Raw genomic sequence first — 21,474 nt, forward strand, 5'->3', positions numbered from 1 at the left:
TTGTAAAGAGCTGTGCAAACTGTTGGCGCTATATAAATCCTGTATTATAATATCATTGCAGCAACTCCTAATGGTTCTCAGTTTGTATGGCCCTCACGTGCTTGAATGCATGCCTGACAATGTCGGGGCATGCTCCTAATGAGATGATGGATGGTGTCCTGGGGTATTTCCTCCCAGATCTGGACCAGGGCATCACTGAGCTCATTGACAGTCTGAGGTGCAACCTGGTGGCATTGAATGGACCGACATGGTATCCCAGAGGTGTTCTGTTGGATTTTGGTCAGGCGAGCGTGGGGGGGTCATTTCAATGGTATCAACGCCTTCATCCTCCAGGAACTGCCTGCATACTCTTGCCACAAGGCCAGGCATTGTGCATCAGGAGGAACCCAGGACCCACTGCACCAGCATAGGGTCTGACCATGGGTCCAAGGATTTCAATGGCAGTCAGGGTGCCATTGTCTAGCCTGTTGAGGTCTGTGCGTCCCTACATGGATATGCCTCCCAAGACCTACACTGACCCACCACCAAAATGGTCATGCTGAACAATGTTACAGGCAGCATAACTTTCGCCACGTCTTCCCCAGACCCTTTCATGTCTGTCACATGTGCTCAGGGTGAACCTGCTCTCATCAGTGAAAAGCACAGGATGCCAGTGGCAGACCTGCCAATTCTGGTGTTCAATGGCAAATTCCAATCTAGCTCTATGTATGGCGCCAGGTAGTGAGAACAGGACCCACTAGAAGACATCGGGCCCTCAGGCCACCCTCATGAAGTCAGTTTCTGATTGTTTGGTCAGAGACATTCACACCAATGGCCTGCTGGAGGTCATATTGCAGGGCTCTGGAAGTGCTCATCCTGTTCCTTCTTGTACAAAAGAGCAGATACTGGTCCTGCTGATGGGTTAAGGACCTTCTATGGCCCTGTTCAGCTCTCCTAGAGTAACTGCCTGTCTCCTGGAATCTACTCCATGCTCTTGAGACTGTGCTGGGAGACACTGCAAACCTTCAGGCAATGGCACATATTGATGTGCCATCCTGGAGGAGTTGGACTACCTGTGCAACTTCTGTAGGGTCCAGGTATCGCCTCATGCTACCAGTAATGACACTGACCCTAGCCAAATGCAAAACTAGTGAAAAAAAGGAGTCAGAAAAGAGTAGGAAAAAAAATGTCAGTGGTCTCCACCTGTAAAACAATTCCTGTTTTGGGGGTCATCTCATTGTTACCCATCTAGTGCACCTGTTAATTTCGTCAACACCAAAGTAACTGAAACTGACTAACAACCCCCTCTGCTACTTAACTGACCAGATCAATATCCCAAGAGTTTAATTGACTTGATGCATATACTCTGATTAAAAAGTGTTCCTTTAATTGTTTTGAGCAGTGTATGAATGAAGGACAGTCAGATTGGAAGGTCTCCTTCACATTCAGGAAAGGTCTAGTACCAGCAGTGAGGGCCCATTTCTGCTAAATGAGGACACAACAGCACAAGGGACACATCCCACTGAATGTAAATACTCCTCCTGCATATTCTTTTTTCACCTTTTTTTTTTTTTAAACCACTTGCTTCCCAAGTCAATTAAGACACCTCTCCTACATGTAAAAATCATAATTTTTGCTAGAAAATTACTTAGAACCCCAAAACACTTTTTTTAAGAGATCCTAGAGAATAAAATGAGGGTTGCAATTTATGTCACATGGAACTTGCGCAGCGTGTTTGTTTTTTTTTTTAAACACAATTTTTTTTTAAAAAATATACTTTAATTTTAGTGCACACAAACACAATACCCATTTGTGGTAAAATATAAGATGAGGTTAGTTGTAAAATAGATAACAAACATGTCATTCTTTAAATGAGTAACAGCCCCTAATTAGCCTCTAGGATGGCTTCTACATACAAGGTAAAGCACCAGCTGAAAAAAAAATAAATAAATAAATACCGGGATGATGCCTGTAGATGCAGGCATCATCAGGGAGAACCACTTACCAGATGATGTACGGCAGGGTGAATAAAAATCAATGATTACAAAAAAAAAAAAAATTAACTGCCATCCACTCACCTTGTGTCTCTACCGCATCACCAGCTGTCCCATTAAAGTGAGTCAACAGCGGGTCAGGAGGAGGAGCTGGACAGAGATGACCATTGCACTTTAAAAATTATAATTTAAATTGAGCCTTTTCACTAGTGATTTAAATCAAATCCACCCTGTGTATGGCTGTCTTATAGAAAGGAAGTGGTTAATCACTTCCTGACCTTTGGATTTACCCATACATCCTCGGGATGAAGTGGTTATACCAGGGCCGTGGTCATCTCTTTGCTCCATGAAACCAGAAGAGAGGAGGATAGTCACTTTCAGTTTTGGTTTGTTGTGTACAGGTGTATCAGATGCTTTTAAAGGACAAAGGAAAGATCTGGGATATCTCAGTAAAGTGTACCTTGTCACTGCCCACGCTATCGCAAGAGGTTCATCCCTTGTGACCGCAATAAATTGAAAAAAAAAAAACTAATAAAAATAAAATAATTTTGTAATTAAAAAAATTAAATGAAAAAGGCTCTAAAAGAGTTGCCTACTGAAATTTTTAAGTACTACCATTTTTCCCCATTCCACGGGCATACGCCATTTTAAAGCGTGACATGTTAGGTATCTATTTACTCGACATAACATCAACTGTTATATTTTACCAAAAAATCTCTAGGGACTCTGCTTAAAAAATATATATAATGCTTGGGGTTTATAAGTCATTTTCTAGCACAAAAAAAACCAAACTAATATTTACATGTGTAAGAGAAAATTCAGAACTGGTGCAGTATTGAGGAGGTTAGGGTGAGCTTGGCCCTACATCTTATTACTTCCCTGTTGGTACTGTTATGCATTGGGTGGCCTCCTCGACCAACTGGGAGGCATAGCTCAAACTCACATTTTAAAGGAAACTTTGCAATTTTCATTCTAAGCTGAACTTCAGGTAAATCTAAAAAGACACAATTTAATAAAGTTCGGTTTTCAATAATACATAATGTTTTAATGCAAACAGCGCAAGTACCTGACCTGGTATCAGCCTCAGTGTCATTACAGAAGAGCTTAGACTGGACAAGAGAGAAGTAGCACAAAGCCATACAGTTTTGCTGTAGGGCTCATGTTCTAAGGGATATGCTGACAGTGGGGGAAAAAAACAAGATGATAGAGAGATGACCTCATCAGTGTGCTTCTCCCTAACCGGCCACTCACAGGCTAGGGGAATGTACAAGAACTGGTTGTATTACTTAAAATGGGACTACGAAAAAACAGGTCTCCTGCCTACTCTTTATGCTGTGTAAAACTCAGAACTGAATGCACAGAAATACTGTACTAGGTATCAACACATGTAACCTCTGATAATCCATTATTTCAGAATAAACGCAGTCTGAATTGGCTTGGTTTGTGATCAATTTGCTTCAAAATAGAATTACATACCGTCAGAATATTACAGTTAACAGAAAAGGGGAAAGAATATTAAATAGGCAAGGCATGTTTCTTACACAAGAGTTTGTTGCTCCTGCTGTTCAGAGGCTCTGGGTTGCTCGGGTCCTTGGATTTCTCATTATCTTCGATTGGTCTGAAGTGGGCTAGTGTCCTCATAAAACCACGAAAATTTACTTGGTCCTCTCTGAAGACAAAGCACACGGGGGGGAAACACACACGTCACACTGTCTGTATGCAAATCATTCATTATTTAATTCAACTTACAAATTTATGCCACTGACATTTCCTCAAGACCTTTTATAGAACTTTTATAAAAGCAAGTTTTGGGCATAAGTGCCTGGTCATACCAGGTGCGACTTCCCATGCAAGTTTCAAACGCAATTAAAGCAGTCATATCTGTACGATTCTGACTTGGTTGGAGCCGCACCGATTTCTAAAGTAGTGCATGCACTACTTCAGGTGCAACAGACATCTGTGTCTTGCAAGCTGCAGATGTCTTGCAAGTTGCACCTCAATTCGGAATGACATCAGACTTTGAAATTGTGAGACTTCACTGGAGGTCGCATGATTTCAAAGTCGGATCGGTATGACTGGGGACTAAAGTGCAGAAGGATTCCAACTCCTAAAAAAGTTTTTACAGCCATTGGGAGCGATTCCTTCACTTTTCCTATTTAGTAAAAAAAAGTTCTCACCAGGACAGGAACCAAGGGGAAAATGTTTTAGCATAGGTGGTTAAAGTAAGAAAGCATATTTATTACACTCGGAATACCAGCCTTTAATGACAAATAAAATGTATATCATGTAGAACTTACTTTTGGATACAAAGAAAACAAACAGAGCACACCGACCTAGTGCATTATCGTAAAATACATTTATTGAAATGATAAAAGATAGGTATCGTACTCACAATTGACATGAATGTCAAAGGCACATCACAAATAACAGCACTGTCCAATCCACACATGTAAATCTGCAATTGGAACCCTGGACTTCCAACATTCTAACGCATTTTGAGGGCTTAGCCTTTTCCTCAGAGCCAAGAGTTTGTCTTTTGGTAGTATGTAATAGTTATTGGGTTTCTATCTTAATATAAAAAAAAGGCAAAAAAAAATACAAAATCCCCCAAAAGAACTTTCCCTTAAAGCAGACCTTTACCCTAAACGAAGTGTAATATTGCGCTGCTGCCTCCTCCATCACAATTTTTTTTTTTTTGATAAACTTAAGGGCTTAGAAGGACTTTCATGTCTCCCACCCTGGAATTCAGCACATGCGCAGATGTGCCACTGGGCTTCAGGTCCCGAGTGAGCCCTGTGGCACATGTGCACATTATAGAAACCCCAAACCTATGCCATCTTTGCGCATGCACAGGAAAACTCCTGTGCATATGCGCAGAAGGGCTCTACCAGGCATTGGGGTTGTTGGAATCTGCCATTAAAAGGGGACTGAATTTTCTCCTTAATTTCAGGTTTAAAATATTCTTCAAAGGGGACCCATCAACCTGTGTTTTGCAGTGGAGGGAGGAAAAAGTACATTTATGTAAGGGGAGGGAGATGTTAATTTGTACAACCCTATTACTTCACTCTGCAGGAGTAAACAGGTTTACTTCAATGGTGACCTTCTCACCAAGACATAAAAGAAAGTCAGGGGAAGAAACAATGAAAAAGAAGGTAGGTACAAGCTGATTGGTATGGAGAGCAGGCAGTAATTTTCAGTGTCCATGTTCTGCTAATGGCCAGTACCAAGATAGCCAGCCTAATTGGAAAACAGGAATGTGTAGTCACTGTAGTCAAGCATATAGGCTGATATGGGGGATTTATAGCAGCTGTTGGTATATGTAGACATTTCTAAGTGCCTGCTCTTTAGAAGTGAATTTTAAGTGATAGTGGGTTCCATTCACAAAGCGGTATCTACCACTTTAAGAAATGCAGTAAAACACAGCTCAACATTTTTCAAAAAACTTTTGGCATTCACTAAAAACACTTCTAAAATACTACATGCTGTATTTTTCCAAAATATGCGTTCTCATAAAACCATGCAGTATTTTATCTCATGTGATATCCAGTGGGATGTTTATAGGATATTAGTTTTTAATGCTAAGAAAGAGGTAATATATGAAAATGGTATCACAAAATCACACACCTATATAAGTACCCTTCTTCAACCAAGAAAAAAAAATATATTTTATTGGTGGAAGAAGGGTATTTATATAGGTGTGTGGTTTTGTGATACCATGTTCATTTATTATTTGACATTTATAAAGATATTTTGAATTTACTAAAGTAACTAAAGGAAAAACATTTTTTTTTATTTTTGGATGGTGTGGAGAGATGTTAGAACACCTACAGTATTAGGTTTTTAATGCTGTCTGTCCCCACTAGGGAGATTCACCCTCTCTATATTTGTCCTCTTTACCATTTTCATTGAAAGTGAAATGAAAAGTAAAAGGGAAATGTATGTCTTTTTTGTCTGTCATTTTGTTTTCCCCCTCCATTTTAGATTTTGTACTTCATGTTGATTAATTGTTTTATATTATACCCAGAATGAGTTAATGAAAATATGCTGTGTCAGTTATGTGTTACAGAACTGTGCTCACACATTCTGTTGTTTTTTTATCTTAGCCTTGGTAGAGGCAGGGAAAGTATCCAGTTATTTCTTTGTATTAACAGCGTTTCTGCTATGATATAGTTAAAAGTCAAATACTTCTGTCCCATGGGAAAATAACTGTTGGTTACTTGTAACTGATTTCAAGGTCTGAGAAATCTCACGTTCACAGCCTTGACAAGTATCCAGCGAAATCCTATTGTATGGTTTTCTGTTACAATATAAGAAGAATCTACGAATAAAGATTCAGATTGTCTTCTGGAAACCTGTGTGTGCATGCTAATTTCTTCCTTCCAGAACACAGTCTCTTGGGCCCAATGGGGGACCGGAACCTACCAGTGGTCATTAGAAGCACAAATGCCTTTCAAAAAGAAAATTCCAAATTTTAGGTTATAGCCAGAGACCTCTTCCGAAAGGGACACAGACAGCCAAAAAAAAAAAACCCAAAACAAAAAAAACTGGCTATCAAAAATGAAAAATAAAGTTTTGCCTTTAGTTATACACTTTCAAGCAATCTTTCTCAACCCTCTCAACACAGAGGAATCCTTGAAATAACTTTACGGTCTCCGGAAACCCTTGCTTAAAACATCTACAACTCATGATACATTAGTAAATTATTAGTTGTGGTCATAGTGAAAAACTACCCCCTTATAGATAGCTAAAAAAGATCAATGATGTCAGTGGGAACTTGTCAATGGAAAGATCTCGCTAAAAATAATTGTGAAAAAGTAAAGTATCCCCACTACATATGAAACAAATGTTATAACAGGGATTAGAACATTGTGATATGCAAGCACATTGTATTAGGTTTTGAGTGATTGTGAGGTTTTTTGCAGCAAAATTATGTATATGCTTGTATATGTATATATATATATATATATATATATATATATATAGTAAAAAATCTGGCGAAGTGACAGGAGAAAATAAGTATATTTTATTACATGTAATGGATGGATATACTAAATGTAATGGGGATAATTTACTAAAGGCTCATAGACTGAGCACTTTGCAAGGGAAGTTGTTCCAGAGTTTTGTAAATAAGGGGGAGCTCTGCTGACTTCCATCATCCAATCATGTGCAAGCATAATGCTGCTTTTTCCCTTGTTATTCTTGGCAAAGTGAAGCTATACTGAAGAACTATAGGTAAAATTCCCCCCCCCAATTTGAAAGTCTCCAGCATCCCAACAAAACCAAAGATCAGGGCCAAAAATCACCTAGCGTATGTGATCATCCATTTGCTGGTCTATGCCAGCATTGACTAGATCCTGTTTAAAGGACATGAGAAAAGTTAGCCATGGTTTAAGAGTATCAACCATGGTCAGAACTTCATGCAAGGCTGACATAGGTAAACATGTTTGCCTGTAAGGTTCTTGGGGGGAAAGAAGGAAGCAAAAAAAAAGGGACAGAGCATTTCTGAACAAACTTCTCTGAGTACAAAAGATACCAAACATTTAGGGGGAGAAAACAGCCATTCAGGCTGCCCTGACTTTTACTGTAATAAAGTTGTATCTGGTCCTCTTAACAGTGGGTGCAGTGCTTCAAATTTCCATTCTTGTTATAAATCAGATCTTGGCAGTGCTGCATGTGGTTCATGTGAGGTGCGTGCAGGGTGAGAAGATCACCTTTATATGGGTAATTACATGCCTTGTGATTTCTAATGTATATACATTTGTAGCGGGAAACTAGTGATTTCTATTGTGCTATTCTTTAAAATCATCCTCGTTTTTGGTTAACATGAAGGCAGGCACCCTACCCATTCAATATGTATAAAACGGAGTACAAACTGAAGTGTAATTGTCACAAAGCTTGAAGTTCTTCTAAATTCAGACAGCAGCTGACACTTTCTGTAATGAACTTTGGAAAGAAAAATCATTAAAGGAAACAAAATTAGCACAATCAATTGTAGGAGGTATGGCCTTGCTAAATCTGCACATTCTTTAGCTTGAAAACAAACATGATCCTAATCATGTTCCCAAGGTACAAACAAACTAAAGAGTCAAAGACTGAAACTTACCCCTCAGAGAAAAATGCATTAATAATTCGGTCACCCAAGGGGTTTATCGCTAGTTCTGGTATTCGTTGAAAATCTTCACGGCTATTGAAAGATAAAAAATAAAACTAAGGTAAACAAGACACAAAACCATTTAACAGATTAAAAATGTCCTTGGTACTTTAAAAACACCTGCATCCGATCCGCTAAAAACAGACGGATTGGGGGATCCATTCCCCATCTGTCTAGTGAATCAGGCGACAGTCGGATGTAAAAAGGGACAGGCAGTCCGTTTACATCTGAACGCTCCAGAGAACAGTGGGCTGTGTCCACTTGTGCAGAGCAGACACAGACCTGTCATCCACCTGCTCAGCGGGGATCAGTGGACAGATTCCCCTCCGAGAAGGAAGATCCACTTGGGGGAGTCCACCCGTGTTATAGGGCCCTAATATTTTCCAAAGTATGTGGGCTTTGGCAAGGTAATACAGCGGGATGATAAAGAGGAACCTCTCCCTTCCAAAAATGAACACCGTTCATTTGCCAAAATTGGAGAATGCAAAATCTGATGCAGCTCTGCATGGTTGCCGATCAGCTTCTAACATCAGCTTGTTCAATTAAGCTTTGACAAAAAAAAAAAAAAAACTGGCACCCAACTGCTTTCTCTGCAGAGCTGCACCAGATTTTGCACTCTTCAGTTTTAGTAAGTCAACCCCAATGTGTCCTTTATCTTTTGTCTTCCTTCTATACTGCATATATCTACTCACAATCCCAACGGATCCAGCGTGGACTTCTCTCCTCCTATAGGTCCCATCCTGCGCCACCACCTTCCTATTGTAGATTATCATGGAGCTGGCTGTCTCTTCTGGGTTTCTGCAGCCAGCCCCTTGACCGTGCACTCTGTATTGCAAAAAGACAACATAGGTACCAATGTTATACTTGCTTTCCTACTAGCCGGTGAGGCCACACATCACACTTCCTGGCCATTGTGGAGGTGGAAGTGGGGGTTGCAAAGGAGCAGGCCACAGCACAAATCTCCAAGGGGGATGTAGTCCATAAATGTAAACTGGAACTGGGGTGACTGCTTGGAAGTTCAATGCAGAGCAAAGACGTTAGGAGCTCACTGGGTTTGTGGAATTTCAACAGTTATATTTCTGTACATGCAGCAAAACAAGGGGAACGGTTCACATATTTAACATACTGATTATGTTTTTTACCCATACAAACAATTAATTTGAGTGTGCCAGTTTTAGTAAATCTCCCCAATGTATACAATATCTCCAGCCAGTCTAGAAGTAGCCGGATAATAAGTAATGCTGAAATGGCCCTTGGAGGGATCCAAATGCAGAGCCATTAACTTGAATGAGCTTAAATTTCTAGTGACTAGTGCAAGAAAACCACCACTCTAATCTGAGTTTATGCAAGGTCTCTAAAGTGCTGCTCAACATGCAATGACTGGTATAGTACCACTGGAAGGCCGATGTGGTGCCTATATTTAAAAATAGTTCAAAGTCTTTACTAAGTAACAATAGACCTGTTAGTTTAACTTCTATTTCTGGGAAGATACTAGAGAGTTTAATAAAAGATCACAGATGAGTTTTTTGCTAGAAGAAAGGGGGAAAAAAAACAAAAACAAAAACACCACACACACAATAGGCAATAGACAGCATGGATTGATGAAAACAAACAAATCTGATTTTTTTTTTTTAATGAGGTATGCAAAATCCTAGACAATAGAGTAGCTGTGGATGTAATATACTTGGATTTTGCAAAAGTGTTTGACAGTTCCCAACACACGCCTATAGTGTAAAGTCTACAGGCTTGGGGAAAAAGAAAAAAAAAAAAAAAACAGTTTGTAAATGGATAGAAAACTAGCAAAAGACCATATTCAGAGAGTAGTGGTTAATGATTCATGCTCTGAATGGTCTAAGGTTGTGGTGTACCCCAAGGATCAGTATTGGGACCCTTACTTTTTAATATATTGGAATGGGCTAGAAGACCATCAACAAGAAGCTTGATGAGGAGACAACTGTAGGAGCAATTATTTGCAAATAGAAGAAATACAAAATAACCATTGTGACGACTGAGCGCATAGACACATGGACCCTGTACATGACAGTCATCTTGTTAGGTCACAGCCATGCTGTCTCTTCTGTCCTTCCTCCTCCCTTCTGAATGGAATGTGAGGCTGTAAGTGAACAAGGTCAAAAGGGCCTCTTATCCTAAATAAAACACAGCTAAATGAGCTCCATGGCTGTAAACCACTAATTAGTCTGTTTCCAGGGGGTCTGCTTGAAAACCATTTTGCTCTGCCCGATCAAACAATAACTCAGTCAGTCATTACCTGTTAGACCATTACAGCTAGAGTGTGCCATAAAACGTACATTCCACACGAGTCATTTTTCATACAAATTCATAAACTTCAGCAGGAACTGGGCACATTAATATGAAGTATATATTCGGATAGGTCATTTTAATATGAGTCACATGAGACCTTTCAGCACTAGGTTAGCACCTACAAGAGAGTAGAAAGCAATTTCTTTTATCGATAGTGGCAGGATATGCTATGTTTGATATCTTTGCGTTTGGAATAGAATTATAAATATTAATCTGCCAGGTAGGATGCTACCTGTACCTATTGAAGGTTATTGACCTTAGTATGAAATTGTAAGGGATTCGGTCATTTGTTCTCAGGAGACACCCCTTTGAGATGATAGAAAAAGACTGACAGCCAGGAGAAAGAAAGCTCTCTAACAATCGATCAAAAACCATCTAAGAGACTTGAGAGCCAAGGCAACCTTTTGTTCGGACATTTGGACTCTGCTCAAACCAAGGACTTTTACAAGTATTCTGCATTCTGAACTTTTCTTTTAGGTCTGTTTTATTGCCCTTTATATCTTTGTTACATCTTTTTCTGTAAATATTTTAATTGCACCATTTTGACCTTTTTTAGTAATAAATCCTATTTTCTAAAAAGTGTTGAACTGTCTCTAAAGCTTTTAATGCAAACTAAAGAATCCCGGTCTCTGAAGAGTGCTACTGTATGTAATAATCCTCTGAATACATCTGTCTGTGGTGACAGTGTGTATTACAGACGCTTATACTAATATACTTAGTGTTACTGCTAAGATTTGTGAGTTTCCTCCTTCTCTGTAAAAAGGTGGTGGTGGCAGTGTGAAGGGTTAATTGCGTAATTACTCTGACCCAGCAACAATTGCTCTCAGGCTGCTGGCACATAGATTGTGGTCCCGCGAGCTGGAAAATATTTGTGCAGGGCGCAGCTGAGAGTGGCATTGTTACGCAAGTGACAGCGCGGTGCGAGATCGGCTGGTCCTTCGGTCACAAGTTGGTGAGAAGGGCTGGGGTCTGACACCGCGCACCATGACAACCATCATTCGCCCTCGGTCTGGAGCTCCATGCAAGATATGACCTCATGGGGTAAGGATGATAATATGAAAAGTGAGGACTCAGCCCAGAACTACACAGGAGGAGCTTGTGAATGATCTCAAGGCAGTTAGAACCACAGTCACCAAACAAACCATCGGTAACACTATCTGCCGCCATGGACTGAAATCCTGCAGCGCCTGCAAGGTCTCCCTCCTCAAGGCGGCACATGTGCAGGCCCAAAACAAGAAAAACACCTCCTGATCTCAAGAGCAATGTGTTGGCACCATAGGACTGATGACAGAGTGAATGGCCTTTTAATACGTCAATAATAGCACTGGCTATGCTGCCCTCCAATAGGTCAGGGGAAACCAGAGATGCAACTGTAAAAACAAAAACCATAAGGCGCACCAGCCTAGTGCATTACCTCAAAATTAGTTGCAAGAAAAAGTATGCGAACCCCTTGGGATTACGTGGAGTTTTGCATGAATTGGGCATAAAATGTGCTCTGAACGTCATCTAAGTCACAACAATAGAAGAACAGTCTGCTGAACATAATACTACACAAACATTAGATGTTGCCATGGTTTAATTGCACATAACATGCAAACATTCACAGTGCAGGGAGGAAACAGTATGTGAACCTTTGGTCTTAACTGGTTGACCCTCCTTTGGCAGCAATAACCTCAACCAAACGTTTCCTGTAGTTGCAGATCAGACCTGCACAATGATCTGGAGTAATTTTGGACCACTGCTCTTCACAAAACTGTTTCAGTGTAGCAATATTCTTGGGATGTCTGGTGTGAATCGCTCTCTTAAGGTCATGCCACAGCATTTCAATCGGGTTGAGGTCAGGACTCTGACTGGGCCACTCCAGAAGGTGTATTCGGTGCTGTTGCAGCCATTGTTTTGTTGAATTACTTGTATGCTTTGGGTCATTGTCCTGATGCATCACCCATCCTCAGCGGAGCTTCAGTTGGCGGACAAATGGTCGTACGGTTTCCTGCAAAATGTCTTGATAAACTCTGGAATTAATTTTCCCATCAATGACAACAATCCGTCCAGGCCCTGAGGCAGCAAAGCAGCCCCAAACCATGATGCTCCCTCCACCGTGTTTTACAGTAGGGATGAGGTTTTGATATTGGTGTGCTGTGCCTTTTTTTCTCCACACATAGTGTTGTGTGTTCTTCCCAAACAACTCAATCTTGGTTTCATCTGTCCACAGTATATTTTGCCAGTAGTGCTGTGGAACATCCAGGTGCTCTTTTGCAAACTTCAAACATGCTGCAATATTCTTTTTGGACAGCAATGGCTTCCTCCGTGGTGTCCTCCCATGTACTCCATTCTTGTTTAATGTTTTCCTTATTGTAGATGTGTCAACAAAAATGTTATGTTTAGAGATTTCTGTAGGTCTTTAGCTGACACTCTGGGACTCTCTCTGGAGTCTATACCTCTTAACCACTTGCCGACCGCAGACAGCCAAATGACGGCTTCACTGTGGCCGGCCAGTTCTGGGAGGGATTCATAGGACACTCTCGCGCCCGCCCCCGGGGGTGCACACCTGGCGATCTCAGTGATCACTGTCACAGCGTGAGGAAAGTACTGCCGATAACCGGCAATTGTCAGAGGAGGGATCGGCACCGATCATCAGGGAACTGATGATCGGTGCCCAGCAGTGCTGCCCACAAGTGCCGCCAGTCAGTGCCACCTCATCAACGCACATCAGTGAAGGAGAAAAAATTACCCGTTAGCATAAATTTTGAAAAAAATTCACAAAAAAATAAAACCAGCGGCGAGTACATACCACCAAAAGAAAGCTCTATTTGTGCATGACCGCACAATTGTCACTCAAAGTGCGACAGCGATGAAAGCTGAAAATTGGCCTAGGCAGGAAGGGGGTATAAGTGTCCCGTAGGCAAGTGGTTACTGCAAGAGGATTTTGCTCGCTTTAGAAACCGCAGCTTAGCATTTCATGCCATTATTAAGCTTGTGATCTACCAAAATTCCCAGATCCTACTCCACCATTGATTCCCCCAGTTGTACCCCCCCAGGAAGTATGATGCATGCGTATTCTTAGCCTCCAATGTGTGTGCATACATACATACACACAGTGAAGGAAATAAGTATTCAATCCCCTGCTTATCAAATGGTAGGTGTATTGTAACACAGAGACAGAATAGCAACAAAAAATTAAAAAGAAATGCATGTCTAACAAATTATGCACTGATTTGCATGTTCAGGAGGGAAATAAGTATTTGATCCCCTATCATTCAGCAGGATTTCTGGCTACCAGGTGTCTTTCATACAGGTAACAAGCTTAGATTAGAAGCAGTCTCTTAAAGGGAGTGCTGCTAATCTCATTTTGTTATCTGCATAAAAGACACCTGTCTGCAGGAGCAATCAGATTCCAAACTCTCCACCATGGCAAAGACCAAAGAGCTGTCCAAGGATGTCAGGGACAAGATTGTAGACCTACACAAGGCTAGACTGGGCTACCAAACTATCGCTAAGCAGCTTGGTGAGAAGCTGACAACAGTTGGTGCAATCATTCGCAAATGGAAGAAACACAAAACAACTGTCAGTCTCCCTAGGTCTGGTGCACCAAGATCTCACCTCGTGGAGTGTCAATGATCATGAGAACAGTGAGGAATCATCCCAGAACTACACGTGAGGATCTGGTCAATGATCACCAGGCTGCTGGGACCACAGTCACCAAGAAAACATTTGGTAACACTACGCCGACAAGGATTGAAAGCCTAAAGTGCCCACAAGGTCCCTCTGCTCAAGAAAGCACATGTCCAGGCCCGTCGGAAGTTTGCCACTAAACATCTGAATGATGCAGAGGAGGGCTGGTTGAAAGCGTTGTGGTCAGATGAGACATCAACTCAATTCGCTATGTTTGGAGGAGGAGGAATGCTGCCTATGACCCCAAGAACACCATCCCAACTGTCAAACATGGTGGTGGAAACATTCTGCTTTGGGGATGTTTTTCTGCTAAGGGGACAGGACAACTGCACCGCATTAAAGGGACGATGGACAGGGCAATGCAACGTCAAATCTTGGGTGAGAACCTTCTTCCCTCAGTCAGGGCATTATAAATGGGTCGTGGATGGGTGTTCCAGCATGACAATGACCCAAAACACACGGCCAAGGCAACAAAGGAGTGGCTCAAGAAGAAGCACATTAAAGGTCCTGGAGTGGTCTAGCCAGTCTCCAGACCTTAATTCAATTGAAAATCTGTGGAGGGAGCTGAAAGTTCGAGTTGACAAACGTCAGCCACCAAATCTTAATGACTTGGAGAGGATCTGCCAAGAGGAGTGGGTCAAAATCCCTGCTGACATGTGTGCAAACCTGGTGTCCAACTACAGGAAACGTCTGACCTCTGATTGCCAACAAGGGATTTGTCACCAAGTACTAAGTCATGTTTTGTGAAGGGGATCAAACACTTATTTCCCTCATGAATATGCAAATAAGTGCATAATTTGTTAGATATGCATTTCTTTTTAATTTTTTGTTACTATTCTGTCTCAGTGTTACAATACACCTACCATTCGATTTTTAGGCTGATCATTTCTTTGTGAGTGGGCAAACATTCAAAATCAGCAGGGGATCAAATACGCATTTCCGTGTGTGTGTGTGTGTGTGTGTGTGTGTGTGTGTGTGTGTGTGTGTGTGTGTGTGTGTGTGTGTACATACACACATATATACACACATACACACATATACATACATACACACAAACATATATATACACATATACACACACACACACACTGCTCAGAACAATTATTAGGAACACTTATTAGTCAGAGTATAGCATCAAGTCAATTAAACAACTGGGATATTGATCTGATCAGTTAAGTAGTAGAGGGGGTTGTTAGTCAGTTTCAACTGTTTTGGTGTTAATGAAAATAGGTGCACTAGATTGGAAACGAGGCAACGCCCAAAACAGGAATGGTTTTACAGGTGGAAGCCACTGACATTTTTTTTCCTACCCTATCTTTTCTAACAGTTTTTCCCTGGTTTTGCATTTGGCCAAGGTCAGTGTCACTACTGGTAGCACGAGGCGATACCTGGACCCTACAGAAGTTGCACAGGCAGTCCAACTCCTCCAGGGTGGCACATCAATATGTCCCATTGCCAGAAGGTTTGCGATGTCTCCTAGCACAGTCTCAAGAGCATGGAGGAGATTCCAGGAAACAGGCAGTTGCTCTAGGAGAGCTGAACAGGGCCGTAGACTGTCCTTAACCCATCAGCAAGACCAGTATCTGCTCTGTTGTGCAAGAAGGAACATGATGAGCAGTGCAAGAGCCCTGCAATATGACCTCAAGCAGCCCACTGGTGTGAATGTATCCTACCAAACAATCAGAAACAGACTTCATGAGGGTGGCCTGAGGGCCCCGTGCTCACTGCCCGGCACAATAGAGCTCGATTGGCATTTGTCACTGAACACCAGAATTGGCAAGTTTGCCACTGGAGCCCTGTGCTTTTCACAGATGAGAGCAGGCTCACCCTGAGCAAGTGACAGACGTGAAAGGGTCTGGAGGAACGGTGGAGAATGTTATGCTGCCTGGAACATCGTTCAGCATGACCGTTTTGGTGGTGGGCCAGTGATGGTCTGGTGAGGCATATCCATGGAGGGATACACAGACCTCTACAGGCTAGACAATGGCATCCGGACTGCCATTAGGTATCGGGAGGAAATCCTTAGACCCACTGTCAGACCCTACGCTGTTGCAGTGGGTCCTGGGTTCCTCCTGGTGCATGACAATGCCCGGCATCATGTGGCGAGAGTATGCAGGCAGTTCCTAGAGGATGAAAGAATTTAAACCATTGAATGGCCCCCACGCCTCGCCTGACCTAAATCCAATTGAACAACTCTGGGATTATGTTTCAGTCCATCCAACGCCGCCAAGTTGCACCTCACAGATTGTCCAGGAGCTCAGTGATGCCCTGGTCCAGATTTAGGAGTTAATACCCCAGGACACTATCCGTCGTCTCATTAGGCGCATACCTGATGTTATCAGGCATGCATAAAAGCACATGAGGGCCATACAAACTACGGAGTACCATTTTAAGTTGTTGGAATGAATTTCAGCAAAACGGACTAGCCTGCTGCATAATTTTTTCACTTTGTAGGTTGATAATTTAAATTTCCATCAAAGACAAAAATCAGAGGACTGAATTCAAACGATAGGGCATCCTTACGTTCCTAACACATTACCCAGTCTATATCAGTATAGATATCCAGCATATTTTTCCCCATTAAGATCTGATGTGTTTTCAAAGTGTTCCTTTAATTCTTTTGAGCAGTGTATAAAAGGAAACTGATCTATACTGGACAAGGGTGCGTTTCCCTATGCACCATCTGGCCAATTGGTGAATCTAAAATATATAACCTTTATTCAAATATATATAAAAAGTAAAAAGAAAAAAAAAGAAAAATAAGCTCACCTGTAATTAATGCCTATTGGAGTGGAATGTACTGCGCACAACAATATGACTGAATACCATTGCAATGATTTACCTTACATCAAAATGGTTAATAACACCAGACCAAATCAAAATATCATACTGTTTTAGATGAAGTGATGGCATAAAAGAGACACTGTAGTTTGATCATAAGCCTATCAGCAGTAGATAATCTCTATTAAGGAAATGGAGTTCACCCATGGACAAAACTAATCAGATAGTATAATCTTGCTGCAGATATGTAATACAAGTACACACATCCATAGGCTTAAAATGTCAGGCTCTCATGGATAAACCCCATACATCACCATATCCAGACAAAAACTACCTCACTGTCTTGAGGAATGCAAATTATGCACTGTAAATCGCAGTACATACCTCTACAAAAAAAAAAAAAAAAAAAAAAAGGGGAGGGGGATGGGGGAGGAAGAGGAGTGAATACCATGTGCATTCAAAAAGGATGATGCAGGAATTCCATGATTTTGAGAGAGCTGAATTTATTGAACTAAATAAACAACTTGAGGAACAAAGCAACATCCTTAAATTTAAAGATCACACTGACTTCAAGGGATTAGAGGAAAGGTAAAAAAAAAAAAAAAAAAAAAAACACCACAGGAAATATGTAAGAGACTCAGAGGATTTCGCCAATGATAGCGTCTACTCAAGGACACACAAAAATATAACCTCCTCTAAGACATCTATGAGACCAGAATCAGACATCTGGTGACTGTGGTAGCTCAGAGACTGATGGTACTAAAAAGACAGTGACTCAAGTGACAATAGAAGTGAATACAACTATACCCCTAGGAGGGGACAAGGTAGAAGAGGTTTTTCGAGACCACCTGGAGGAAATCGTGGGAATTTTTTTAGGTTATCCCACCCACATGCAGATTGTGCTGGACTAGTAGGCTGAGGACATAAGCGAGGGCTCTCCTCTGTCACATGTGGCTGTAAGGACAGAGAGGTGCTGGAGCCAGCGCCATCTTGGGAGGAGGGGCCGCCCGCCGGAGTGAAGAACTCCATTAATTTGCAGGGCCCATCTTTGATCTTTCACTTATCCATCTATACCAGTCGGGTCCCCACACTTTAAGGCAGCTGCCCAGTATGTAAGGGTTATTCCCCTCTGCCCCTCGTTGTTGTGAGCCACGGATGATGCCGGCGGTTCCCGAAGCACACTGTCTTAAGCGGTCATTCCCATCAGCAGCTGGCCATGCCCCTCCGATTTCAAGGGTCTTTCTTATTGGACAGACTCATATTGGACTGACTCACCCCACTTAACAGTGGCGTATCAATTAATCCCTCTCGACTACCCGTAATACATGTGCATAGGTGCAAACACATCCAATCTTACTTCTCTGATAATGTGGGCTCAATTGAGTCCCCTGTCTCTGTGGGAAGCCCACAAGACTACAATTAGGGGCCACCTGATTTAGATTACATCTTCCCAGAACGGACCCAGGAAAGGCGGGTTTGAGAACTGTCCTCCCTCCTAGATGCTGCAGATGCAGCCTGGAAGGCTCGCCCAACAGTAGCAACTAGGAAGGCCTGTGACAATCTGGCCACTACTGAGGCTGAAAAGGCCTTGCGTTGGACCAAACAGATTTTATACAAGTGTAAATGAGCCTGTCCCACTGCTGGCCAAGAAATTTAAATCTGGGACATATGCACCAGGCTGATTCGACTGAGGGTTGGGGGGTATTTCCTTAGACCCTTTTAAGATAGCAAAAGTAGAGACTCTTTGTACAGTAAACCTCCCCCTTTTGATCTGGACAGGATCGAGAGCTTTTCCCAATCTTTTCAACTCTCCTCGTTATCCTCGACGTCTCGCGATACTTTAAATGCTCCCATTTCTGAACTGGAAATCACATGGGCCAAAAAATCTCTTAAGCCATCTAAAGCCCCAGGCCCAGATTGCTTCTCTGGCCTTTATTAGAAAAAGTGTACGTCCCTTCTTGCCCCGCATCTCAATGCTTACTTTAACACCTTGTGAGACGTTGCTAAACCTTCCCCAGACTCACTTAAAACCTACATCACTATGATCCAGAAATCATCCGAGGAGGCCTTCGATCCACAATCTTTCCATTTTATTTCTTGATTGAACGTGGACCTGAAGGTGTTGGGGAAGATTTTAAGCTTTCCTATCAACCAGTACCTTCGGGCCCCTATACACAGGAATCAGGTGGGTTTTGTCCTAGGGTGACAAGGGGATAATGTCTGGAAGGTAATTAATCTCATCCATATTCCAGGCGTCTTGCTCTCCTTAGATATCTATAAAAGCATTTGATTCGCTTTCCTGGGACTACCTCCAATTTGCCTTGACGCGCTGGGGTGTTGGGACTCACTTTCGCTCCTGGATTAGAGCTCCATATTAATCCGTCGGCAGGGTTGCCCCTTGTCCCTGCTTTTTATCTTAGCGCTGGAACCCCTAGCGGCGGCATTTAGGGCCAATGTGGATATACACTACAAATCGCCAAAAGTATTGGGGCACCCCTCCAAATCATTAGATTCAGGTGTTCCAATCACCTCCATGGCCACAGGTGTATAAAATTAAGAACCTAGGCATGCAGACTGCTTCTACAAACATTTATGAAAGAATGGTTCACTCTCAAGAGCTCACTGAATTCAAGCACGGTACCATGACAGGTTGCCACCTATGCAAGTCAATCTGTGAAATTTCCTTGCTAATAAATATTCCACAGTCAACTGTTAGTGGTATTATAACAAAGTGGAAGCAACTGGGAACAGCAGCAATTCAGCCACAAAAAATTACAGAGCAGGGACAGTGCGTGCTGAAGCTTATATAGCTGTGTAGACAGCGCTATATAAGTACCTATAATAAATAAATTACTGAAAGGATTGTATGATCACGGATATACTATGGACACTTTGTTTAAAATTTTGGAGAGATATTTATAAAATCGATCCACGATGGAAGGCCGAGGTTCCAGAGAAGGTGGCGTGAGCGGCCTGCAACACCCAATTTTATCCATATGGGTGCCTGGTGGTGTCCCGATGTGTGGGAGAGCTCTCCCGGATTCTGTGACCGCTGCAGAGGGTGAGCGGAAGTGCTGTGAGCACTGAAAGTTGGCGGAGCTCAGCTCTCACACATCCGCCATTTTGGACCGCCGCGCATGCGCCCCCACACATGTACTTCTTTGAATTCCGAGACTTGTGTCACATTTCACAGAGCTTGTCTTCTAAACTACAGGAACCATGCTCCTTACAGGACACTCCACCAGATTACAGGTAGAAAGATATCATGGGATATGTAGTTCTACGAAATAGAAAGGAAACCAAAGAAGCCACAGAACATGCAGGGAATCCAAGTTGTTGGTAGAGATGGCCAGCAGGTCCTATCGGATTGTCAAAAATACAGTGGGGATCGAAAGTTTAGGCACCCCAGCTAAAAATTTGTATTAATGTGCATAAAGAAGCCAAGGAAAGATGGAAAAATCTCCAAAAGGCATCAAATTACAGATTAGACATTCTTATAATATGTCAACAAAAGTTAGATTTTATTTCCATCATTTACATTTTCAAAATAACAGAAAACAAACAAATGGCATCTGCAAAATTTTGGGCACCCTGCAGAATTTATAGCATGCACTGCCCCCTTTGCCAAGCCGAGACCTGCCAGTGTCATGGATTGTTCTCAATCATCATCTGGGAAGACCAGGTGATGTCAATCGCAAAGGTTTTAAATGTCCAGACTCATCTGACCTTGCCCCAACAATCAGCACCATGGGTTCTTCTAAGCAGTTGTCTAGAAAACTGAAACTAAAAATAGTTGACGCTCACAAAGCTGGAGAAGGCTATAAGAAGATAGCAAAGCGTTTACAGATGTCAATATCCTCTGTTCGGAATGTAATTAAGAAATGGCAGTCATCAGGAACAGTGGAAGTTAAAGCAAGATCTGGAAGACCAAGAAAAATATCAGACAGAACAGCTCGCAGGATTGTGAGAAAAACAATTCAAAACCCACGTTTGACTGCACGATCCCTCCAGAAAGATCTGGCAGACACTGGAGTTGTGGTACACTATTCCACTATAAAGAGATACTTGTACAAATATGGTCTTCATGGAAGAGTCATCAGAAGAAAACCTCTTCTACGTCCTCACCACAAAAATCATCATTTTTTTGTTTTCTGTTATTTTGAAAGTGTAAATGATGGAAATAAAATCTAACTTTTGTTGACATATTATAAGAATGTCTAATCTGTAATTTGATGCCTTTTGGAGATTTTTCCATCTTTCCTTGGCTTCTTTATGCACATTAATACAAATTTTTAGCTGGGGTGCCCAAACTTTCGATCCCCACTGTAGCTATTGTTTGTATTGCCAATTACAATGATGCTAAACAAAAAAGTGTATACGGTGATTATAGGACTTCCAGTGTGGCAAACGCAGCTCTACTCCCAGTTGAAAGTGCCATTGGATTATATCTGCATCCAATATGACCTATATAACAGAATACCAACCTTCAGATATATTAAGAAGGGGTTTTTATTCCCCTTAAAGTGATTTTAAACCTTTAATTTTTGTATTTTAAAAAAAATACATGTTATACTT

At 41.8% G+C, this 21,474-nt stretch overlaps 1 protein-coding gene across 1 annotated transcript in view; it reads right to left on the reverse strand.

The window, feature by feature from the left end:
* CHP1 (calcineurin like EF-hand protein 1) overlaps nucleotides 1–21,474 on the reverse strand; it is a 107,975-nt gene that overhangs the window by 33,247 nt on the left and 53,254 nt on the right. Inside the window, exons 3-4 of the mRNA XM_089693034.1 lie at nucleotides 8,077–8,157; nucleotides 3,515–3,642 (exon numbers count right to left, since the gene is read on the reverse strand). Coding sequence (XP_089549160.1) covers nucleotides 3,515–3,642; nucleotides 8,077–8,157 — 209 coding nt within the window. The remainder of the gene's footprint in view (nucleotides 1–3,514; nucleotides 3,643–8,076; nucleotides 8,158–21,474) is intronic.

This window comes from Staurois parvus, unplaced genomic scaffold (genome assembly GCF_062004578.1).
Source record: "Staurois parvus isolate SC_StPar_1 unplaced genomic scaffold, SC_StPar_1.0 ptg000610l, whole genome shotgun sequence".
NCBI classification, from domain to species: domain Eukaryota; kingdom Metazoa; phylum Chordata; class Amphibia; order Anura; family Ranidae; genus Staurois; species Staurois parvus.